The following is a 10,000-nucleotide window of genomic DNA, read 5'->3' on the forward strand; positions in this document are numbered from 1 at the left end:
GTGTGTGTGTGTGTGTGTTAGATTGTGTTATATGTTACCAGAATGAGGTGAATGTGTGTGTGTGTGTGTGTGTGTGTGTGTGTGTGTGTGTGTGTGTGTGTGTGTGTGTGTGTGTGTGTGTGTGTGTGTGTAAACAGTATCAAATTTTGGCCTGAAAAAAAAAAAAATGAGATGGAGAAAGGCAAAAACTCTCTCTCTCTCTCTCTCTCTCTCTCTCTCTCTCTCTCTCTCTCTCTCTCTCTCTCTCTCTCTCTCTCTCTCTCTCTCTCTCTCTCTCTCTCTCTCTCTCTCCCCATTTCATATCCTTTTCTATTACTTTTCTACCCTCTACCTCCCCATAAAGACATCCCGAGGTCTTGGCGGTACTTGGAACGTGTATGGGCGATAAACAGCGCACCTCACAACATTACTGGCGGTGTTTGAATATTGATAACCCGTATACACTTAACTTTCACTAACCTCGTGTCTGGAGGAAGAGGGGCAGAGAGAGAGAGAGAGAGAGAGAGAGAGAGAGAGAGAGAGAGAGAGAGAGAGAGAGAGAGAGAGAGAGAGAGAGAGAGAGAGAGAGAGAGAGAGAGAGAGAGAGAGAGAGATAAGGAGATGAAAGGAGCGTGTGACAGGAACCCCCCAAACCCCTTAGCCAGTAATAACCAGAGATTTTGGGGTCACATTTGTGGGTTAAGGGGACATTGAGGCCACTTCTGGGAACATAAAGGGGAACATAAACCTGGGAAAATTAAGATGAATCCTGATTTTTTTGTAATAATGTTGGTGGTGTTGGCTTGATTACCGTGACGATGGTTATGTGTGTGTGTGTGTGTGTGTGTGTGTGTGTGTGTGTGTGTGTGTGTGTGTGTGTGTGTGTGTGTGGATGATTGGAAGAGTGTGGAAGGGACAGAACATAACCACGATCTTATCCACATTCCCCAACCACACACACACACACACACACACACACACACACACAGAGAGAGAGAGAGAGAGAGAGAGAGAGAGAGAGAGAGAGAGAGAGAGAGAGAGAGAGAGAGAGAGAGAGAGAGAGAGAGAGAGAGAGAGCGTCACTGCCACACCATGCAATAGATAAACAATTCATGATGTTACACAAGGTCGTCACTGTGCTATCGACTGAAGGGGCGTGACTCACTGACTGAGCGGTGAATGGCCTGCTAGAGGCGGGGGAAGACGGCGTAATTCTGTGGGCGTGAGCGTGGGCGTGACGAAAAATGAAAAAAAAAGGAATCTGTCATGTATTAAAAAAAGTCCTCTTAATTTGTCCCCATTACCGAGAAATAATTATACCTTACCTGTAAGAGAAATGGTTACCTATATGGAAATAGGCGTGGGTGATGTGTAACAGAGAAAATTGAGGTATATCACACACCAAAAACCCATTTCTTTTAATTGTTTCCCATTACCGAGAGCATATACCTTACTTGTATGGAATCGGGCGTGGGCATAACTTGGAACCAAAGAAAATGGGGGTCTATTATACATAAACACCCATATCCCTTAATTTTCTCTTATTACCGAGAGAAAATGCACTTTACCTGTATGAGAAATGCTTGCCTGTATTGAAATGGGCGTTGGTGTGACGGATCATAAAAAAAAGGCATGAAAAAGTTCACGAAAAGCCAATTTCTCTTAATTTCTCTCCACTACCTGCATGAAAGTAGGCATATACCATTCATAAAAAAAGAAACATACATCGTTTCTCTCCATAAACTAATATATATATATATATATATATATATATATATATATATATATATATATATATATATATATATATATATATATATATATATATATATATATAATACATGCATAACAACCCATTCCTCTCTATTTGTCCCCATCACCACCCATTCCTCTTTATGCAGGTGACCATTCTTGTCTTAATTAGCCAAAGATGCAGGTAATTACACGAGAGATGGTTATGAAGGTGGAATCATGAACTAATTAACGAGATGATGCAGGTGGTCAGGTGCGTCTCATTAGAACCCAGGTCACGTGGGAACCTTGTTACGTGACCTCTTGTGACCTCGTGAGGCCTGAGAGACAAAGGTGAACTCTCTCGTATTTTTGATGTAATGGGTTAATGGGTCGTCGTTGTTGTGGTCTGTGTAGCATAAATGATGTGGACTGGATGTTTTTTTTTTCAAAGCTAGGAAGAAAAAAGTAGTGTGAAGGGATGTAAAGATAATTAATTGAAAAATTATTAAAGAATAAGAAAGTACAGAAAAGAATTAAAAACACCTTACAGTCATATGCAAAAGCACAAAAGCACTAAACCACACGCACGGAAAATTAACAAGAAAACACACAACAAAAGAACAGAAAGAAGAAAAAAAAAATCAAATCACGCACAAAAACAAAAACATAACGACACACACACACACACACACACACACACACACACACACACACACACACACACACACACACACACACACACACACACACACACACACACACACAAAGTAACACAGCTAGAACAAAGCAAAAAGAGCAACACATAACGACACGCGCGCACACGACACACACACCACCACACTGGCACCACACAGAGGCACTAAAGGCACTCCACAAAACATCCAGAACGTAACCAAAAGGAGCATTACAGTTTGACCGTCTTGAGTTCGTAGAAAATAAGTCGAGTTGTGAGATTTTAACAGCAGGAATGTGTGTGTGTGTGTGTGTGTGTGTGTGTATGTGTATGTGTGTGTGTGTGTTGTAAAATGTGTCAACTTTATGTAAGAGAGTGGCTATTTGAAGAAAGTATTATGTTCTTATAAATTTTGCTTTATTATTATTGTTATTTTTTTTATTTATTCTTATTTGGATTTATATGCTAAAGTTTTGTTCACTATATAAACACAGGAGTGGCGGAAGGTAGAGATGACTTATTGGTACTAAATTCTGTCCTTTTTTTCTTCTTGTTATATATATATATATATATATATATATATATATATATATATATATATATATATATATATATATATATATATATATATATATATATATATATATATATATATACATTTCTTTGTTTTCTTTCGTGTAGGTTTTTTATTGATATTTTTCATTTGACATTTTCTGTAGATGAGGATCACGAAGGTAAGGAATGGTTATTAATTTTAAATATTCTGCCTTTTTGTATCTGAATCTTATTTTTCATATTCTTCCTTCAAATCTCTTGCAAGAAAAAAATATATATATCATGAAAACTGGATGGAAAGAAAAAAATCTTTCTTTTTCAAATTAATTTCATCACACAACTCACTACTTTTCTCTTTGACGTTTTCCGATTAGAAGAAAAAAATAAGAAAAAAATCACCGTCTTTAAATAATTTTCCAACTCAATAACATAATGAGTAAGATAAAACTAAGACAAAAAAGTAAAAAAAAGTAATAATAGTGAACAAAATACAATACAGCCCACCCAAAAAAAAAAATAAAATAAATAAATAAATAAATAAATGAATAAAAAAATACGGTCTTTAACATTATCAACTCAACAACATGAGAAAATAAAACTGAAACCAAAAACTAAAATAAATAAACAAGTAAATATATAAATAAATAAATACATAAAATAGAACTCAGTCGATTCCATTTCAACACGCAACGAAAGAAAATAAATAAACGAACAATCTTCAAAACATTTTCAACTCAGCAACAAAATAAATAAAAATAAAACCAAGACCAATAAGAAAAAAGGATAAATAAAAAAAAATCTACCAACACCAGCTCGTAAAGAAAGAGAAAACTCCACTCGTATAAGAATGAATAATAATCGCAACCATTAAATAATTTTCTCACACTCTGTCATGCGTCGTGCTAGTGTTGGGTAAAGAATGCAGGTGTGCCGCGTCTCTCCCAGGTGACAGGTGTGCAGCGTGAGGTCCTCGTGAGCTGTGGTGGGCAGAAAACAAAAGAAAAAAAAACACGAGAAATCTAATAAAAAATAGGAAAATGGAAAATGTAGAGAGAGTAAATGAAAGAAAGGAGAAGTTAGAGATAATTAAATGTGGATTGAAATGAAAGGTGTAGAGAAAGAAAGTGAAAGAAAGGAAAAGAGAGAAAAGAGAGAGGAGAGATTATTGAGATTACTGAGAGGAGTAGCAGAAAGAGGAAGATAAGGGATGGAGAGATTATGATAAATAGAGGAGTATGGTTCTCTGTGAAAAAAAGATGGAAAGGAAATTAAAGTAGGAAGGAAGGGATGAAAAAAAAAAGGAAGAAACTCAAAGAAAACAAACAGCAAATAGGAAAAGGAAAGGTGAACAGAGAGAGAGAGAGAGAGAGAGAGAGAGAGAGAGAGAGAGAGAGAGAGAGAGAGAGAGAGAGAGAGAGAGAGAGAGAGAGAGAGAGAGAGAGAGAGAAGTAAACAGAAGAAAATCAAGGAAAAAAAGAAGGAAGGAAGGAATTAAGTGAGTTTTTCCTGATGTGTTTTCAAGGTCATGACAATAAGAGACCATTAATTATCCGGTCTTTCCTTCCTCCATTTCAAAGATAATGTACTAATTTGTGTTGCGTGAGAGAGAGAGAGAGAGAGAGAGAGAGAGAGAGAGAGAGAGAGAGAGAGAGAGAGAGAGAGAGAGAGAGAGAGAGAGAGAGAGTTATTAGAGACAGTTCGCTATGTCTGGGTTGAGAATTCCTCGAAGTAAGAGATTTAATGCATGCCAAGGTGTGTGTGTGTGTGTGTGTGTGTGTGTGTGTGTGTGTGTGTGAGAGAGAGAGAGAGAGAGAGAGAGAGAGAGAGAGAGAGAGAGAGAGAGAGAGAGAGAGAGAGAGAGAGAGAGAGAGAGAGAGAGAGAGAGTCCCCAAAAATCACCAGAGCATAACAACAAGCAAGAAAGCAACAACAACAACAACAAAAACAAACAAACAAAGACGAACAAACATGACAGAGAACAATTAAACACACACACACACACACACACACACACACACACACACACACACACACACACACGCACATAAACAAAGCAAGACGTGAAATCTGAAATATTGTCAACATAACCAATCCTCCCCCTCCTCCTCCTCCTCCTCCTCTGCAATACACCTCCCATCTTTACGTCCTCTCAGACCATTAACTGCTGTCCTCCTCTAATCACTCCCTTCGTTATCGTGAGGTAGTGGCAGGGACGTGCGGGATATCGATTGCATAACTCGTATATAACTCCACTGGCAGCGGTGGGTCATGCTGTGGCGGTCCTGGGGGGAAGGGATGGGAAGGGGAATGAGGTGAGGAGGGAAAAAAAGAGTTATGGAAAAACCTGTTGTGATTATTCTTTCCTTTTTTCTATTATTTTGTCTTATTTTTCCTTATTCCCTTTTTTTTTTTACAAGAGGAAGGGCAGAGTTCAAGGTCACGAAGGATGTTTGTACTAGAGAGAGAGAGAGAGAGAGAGAGAGAGAGAGAGAGAGAGAGAGAGAGAGAGAGCATGACGGCATTCTTCAACTATCGATAATAACTGCTGTGAAATGAGGACAAAGGTGGAGGAGGAGGTGGAGGAGGTGGAGCGATCGATGGAACACTTCACGGAATACCAAGTGCTTCCGTGATATTCGGTGGAGTGGAGGAGTGGAGGGATGGAGGAAGTGGAGGAAGTGGAGGGAAGGAAGAAGGGAGGTCAAGTGGGAAAGTACAAGAGAGAGAGAGAGAGAGAGAGAGAGAGAGAGAGAGAGAGAGAGAGAGAGAGAGAGAGAGAGAGAGAGAGAGAGAGAGAGAGAGAGTGTGTGTAGTGTGTGTGTGTGTGTGTGGGTAAGAGAGAATTAGCTGTGACAGTGAGAGGCGTGAGGTGTGAGGTGTGGGGTGGACGAGGCATGAGGGAGGCAGTGTGGGTGTGAGGGGGTTGCATCATCCGTTACGTCATAGGTCAGCGTGACACCTCGTGGACGGATGCGTGACGTCACACTTTGCCAATCGAAGTCTGTATTGTGGAAGGTGACGGGGAGAGGGAGGTGGTGGTGGTGGTATGTAGGTCCATCAATAGGGGACTGTACTCGCGTCGTCAGCGCCTCCCTCGTGAACATATTTCGCACACTAGGACGTCTCACGCACAGCGCCCCCTTTGGTATTCAGTCCTCGCCGTTAAGGTCCTTCCTCCTGTCAGTGCGTCGCAGCCTCGGTCTTCATAGTGGCAGGCAGATCATAAAGTGTGTCGTAGCAGCAGCAGCAGCAGTACCATTCTTGTGGTGGCCTCGGGGCTGGAGACCCTCTCCTTTTCCCGCTTGGCAGAGGTCGTCCTGATTTTCCTGTATCATTTTATTTTTTTCCTAATTTATGGTATTTGTTGAAGGCATTCCATGTTCAGACTCGCGGTATTGTGCGTGGTGGTGTGGCTCGGGTGTGCGGGGCGGGCGGGGTGTGGCGAGGAGGGCATCTCGCGCCCCGAGTCCCTGGTGACGCTCCACGCTGAGAACTTTAGCAACCAAGCTGCGGCCGACCAGGACCTGCGGGAAGCTGATTACCTGGAGGAGAGTCCCGCACACCGCGCCGCCCTCCGCCTTCACACTGCAGCAGGGGCCCGCCTCTCGCGCCACTCCCGCACCACAGAGGGACACTCGCCGCGCTGCTGCCCGCGCCATCTAGGGGGTGAGGTTAAGGAACAAAGTCAAGAGCAATTATTACACAAGGAATTGGAACACCGCGCCAGACAGCGCCACGCACAGCAGTACATCGGAAGGCTGCGACGAGACATGGCACTGCGCAGACAAGAGGCCTGCAGACAAAAGCGATTGGAACGGCGGCTTCTGGAAGAAGAGCAACGAAGACGACAGCTTGCAGCAGAGAAGGGTCGCAGACAGCGGCTGCTTCAAGTGTGGTGTCGCAAACAACGTCACCGCAACAAGCAGATTTGTAGACAGCATGGTTATGGACAACAGAGCAGCAGACAAAAGCTGCTCCAACAGAAGCTGCTACATCAACAGAGACTTCGCAGACAGCAACTGCTCCAACAGGAGGATCAAAGACAACAGATACTTAAACAGAAGCGTTGTAAACAACGTCATCGCAAACATGAGAATCGCAGACAACTGCTTCAGCAGAAGCGTCGCAGCCAACGCTTGCCTGAACAGAAGCGCCGCAGAGAACGGTTGCTTCAGCAGGAGCGTCGCAGACAGCAGCATCGCAGGGAACAGCATCGCAGACAACGGCTGCTTGAAAAGAAGCGTCGCAGACAGCAGCATCGCAGGGAACAGCGTCTCAGACAACGGCTGCTTGAAAAGAAGCGTCGCAGAGAGCAGCTGCTTGAAAAGAAGCGTCGCAAACAGCAGCATCGCAGGGAACAGCATCGCAGACAACGGCTGCTTGAAAAGAAGCGTCGCAGACAGCAGCATCGCAGGGAACAGCGTCGCAGACAGCAGCTGCTTGAAAAGAAGCGTCGCAGACAGCAGCTACTTGAAAAGAAACGTCGCAAACACCAGCTGCTTGAAAAGAAGCGTCGCAGACAGCAGCTGCTTGAAAAGAAGCGTCGCAGACAGCAGCATCGCAGGGAACAGCGTCACAGACAACGGCTGCTTGAAAAGAAGCGTCGCAGACAGCAGCTACTTGAAAAGAAACGTCGCAAACACCAGCTGCTTGAAAAGAAGCGTCGCAGACAGCAACATCGTAAACAACAGCCGCGTCAACAGCAACAAGGCAGACAACAGTTCCCGAAGGTAAAACACCGCAGACAACAGACTTCAGCGCGGAGTGGCGGGCGGCACACACTTGAACAACAGAATCGTGAGAAGGAAAAGCTTTCGGATCAAGCAAGACTTGAGCAGATGCGCCTGGAGCAGCTGCGCCTTGAACAGCTGCGTCTCGATCAGATGCGACTTGAAGAACGGAAACTTGAACAACGAAAGCTGGAGGAGCAACGCCTGGAGCAAGAGCGTTTAGCGAAGCAGCACATGGAGCAGCGGCGCCTGGAGCAGGAACGACTGGCGCAGCAGAGGCTGGAACAGCAACGTCTTGAACAGGAGCGTCTGGCGCAGCGACGACTGAAACAACAAAAGCTGCACCAGAAGAGGCATTGCCACGGCAGACGGAGCTCCTCTCGTGACAGGCTTGAGAAGTGGCGCCTGAAGCAGCAGGACCGTCAGCAGAGGCGACTGGAAAAGGATAGACTCCGGCAACGTCGCCTTCGCCGGCAGCAGCAATACCGGACCAAGAAGCGTCTGCAACAGCAGCGCCTTCGTCAAAAACATCGCCTCGCCCAGATGCGCCTCCTTGAGAAGCTCAGCCGAAAGAAGAATCAGAAGACTGGTGAGATTGAGGGAAAATTCCTCATGAAAATGCATCGCCTCAAGACAGGACTCAAGAATTTGAAGCGGAAAACTGGCAAGAAGAAAAGGTCTGCTTCCAGTCGTGTACGAAGGTCCGAACAGTCCGTGCAGGAGTGCAGGCAGCGCCTCAGGGCAAGGCCGGCACAGCAGAGGCGTGTCCTACAGAAGCTCAACAAAGAAAGAATTCCCGGAGAACCGAACACAGTTGAACGCCTTCTTAGGGAAAGGGAACTCGCGCAGCGCAGGATTGAGCGACTCTCTAAGTCACTCCGACCACGCTTTTGTCACATGCAACGACAGCAGGACCAGGAGCAGGAGCAAAAGGAGCAGGAGGACGTGGCTGAACAGGGGAAGGAACTCACGTCAAAGAAGAACCTTGGCTGCCCGATCCGGAGCCTGATGGACTGCCAGCAGAGCGGCAACGCCTCCATGTGCGTGGAGGTTTACGACAGTCACGACACTGACACCAAATGTCCCAGGGCTGTGGCGGTTGGCTGAGGTCATGCTGCCCGCCCCATAGTTATGAGTCACTCTGAGTCACTCTGAGTCACTGCCCTTGAGTCATTCGCCCTTACATGTGCCGTGACTCATGCGAGGCTGGTGGCCTCTCTAAACTTTTCTCTTTCATGTCACTCTTGGTCCAGTTTTGTCTTTTTTAACGAATCTTTACCTTCTGTAACACTCAACACAACTCTTCCTTCCTTTGGCAGTGTGCGGGGAGGTGGAGCTGCTGGAGATGTTGATAGAGGCTGGCGCTGATGCTTCCACTCCTGACCTACACGGCGCCTACCCTCTGCACTACGCCGCCCAGGTGAGTGTATGAGCGCCTCTTACACCTGCACTCACCTGCCTAGCCTACCTTGCGCTTGAACCTGTAGTGTTTTTTCTTCCATTCTTCCCTCTGTCCATCCTTGCCTCACTCCTTCAGTCACTTACGTTTGTTCTTTCATTGCTCCTTACTTCCTTCCATTCATTTTCCCACTCCGTCAATCACCAGTGTATATCCTCATCCGATCAGCGAAGTTAAGCAACGTTGGGTCTGGTCAGTACTTGGATGGGTGACCGCCTGGAAACACCATATGTTGTTGGCATTCCTTTCCCTTCCTCTTCCTTTTCTTCTTTCCTTCGTCCATTCTTCCCTCACTCCAGTCACCAAGGTATATTCTAGCCTCTCCTTCCCTCCGCCCATCCTCCTCTCACTCCACTCATCAATTATATCCTTCTCTCCTCTCCTTCCCTCGCCCAGTCATCTCTCCTTCGCCCTCAGATGTGCGGTCCTAACAGCGAGATGGGGAATGACGTGCGTGTCGGCCTTCAAGTCCTTCGCAAACTCCTACAATATGGCGTGGATGTGTCCGTTACTGACCACGACGGCCGCACGCCCCTCCTCTGGGCCGCCAGCGCTGGTATGGGATCCTGGGCCTTCTTTCTGGCCTTTCTTCCCCTTATAGTAGGATGCGTAGGATAGTGAAGGAGTGTAATACATCAAGTTAGTGTATCATTTAGTCTTAGCATTTCCCAAAGGACTCACTGCTTAGAAGGATGACGTAAGGATATATAGGATCTGTAGGATGTCATAAGGTTTCTCTGCCATATAGGATATCATGAGTGTAGGATATATGATACAGATTTACCCTCAGGATGTTATATAGGATTTTAGGATGTAGGAATTAATGATGGAAAAAAAAAATCATTAATTTCTATTCCTATTTACATTATT

At 45.0% G+C, this 10,000-nt stretch overlaps 3 protein-coding genes across 12 annotated transcripts in view; all 3 read left to right on the forward strand.

Moving 5' to 3' along the window:
- The window catches only part of LOC135115134 (putative uncharacterized protein DDB_G0271982), an 8,242-nt gene extending 2,900 nt beyond the window's left edge, over window positions 1-5,342 (forward strand). Inside the window, exons 2-5 of the mRNA XM_064031633.1 lie at window positions 473-553; window positions 3,848-3,913; window positions 4,282-4,389; window positions 4,694-5,342. Of these exons, the coding sequence (XP_063887703.1) occupies window positions 473-553; window positions 3,848-3,913; window positions 4,282-4,389; window positions 4,694-4,927 (489 nt within the window). The 3' untranslated portion in view covers window positions 4,928-5,342. The remainder of the gene's footprint in view (window positions 1-472; window positions 554-3,847; window positions 3,914-4,281; window positions 4,390-4,693) is intronic.
- The window catches only part of LOC135114806 (trichohyalin-like), a 55,853-nt gene that overhangs the window by 20,010 nt on the left and 25,843 nt on the right, over window positions 1-10,000 (forward strand). For all 10 annotated transcript variants that reach the window (XR_010275679.1, XR_010275678.1, XM_064030902.1 and 7 more), the window contains exons 5-6: window positions 8,991-9,091; window positions 9,548-9,686. Coding sequence is in view for 8 of the 10 variants with exons in the window: in XM_064030902.1 (XP_063886972.1) it covers window positions 8,991-9,091; window positions 9,548-9,686 (240 nt within the window). In the remaining 2 variants the exon portion in view is untranslated. The remainder of the gene's footprint in view (window positions 1-8,990; window positions 9,092-9,547; window positions 9,687-10,000) is intronic.
- On the forward strand, window positions 5,803-8,950 carry LOC135114807 (trichohyalin-like). The gene has a single exon (XM_064030907.1). The coding sequence runs from the start codon at window positions 6,319-6,321 to the stop codon at window positions 8,776-8,778; it is 2,460 nt and encodes an 819-aa protein (XP_063886977.1). The 5' UTR covers window positions 5,803-6,318; the 3' UTR covers window positions 8,779-8,950.

The sequence above is a fragment of the Scylla paramamosain genome, chromosome 28, assembly GCF_035594125.1.
Source record: "Scylla paramamosain isolate STU-SP2022 chromosome 28, ASM3559412v1, whole genome shotgun sequence".
NCBI classification, from domain to species: domain Eukaryota; kingdom Metazoa; phylum Arthropoda; class Malacostraca; order Decapoda; family Portunidae; genus Scylla; species Scylla paramamosain.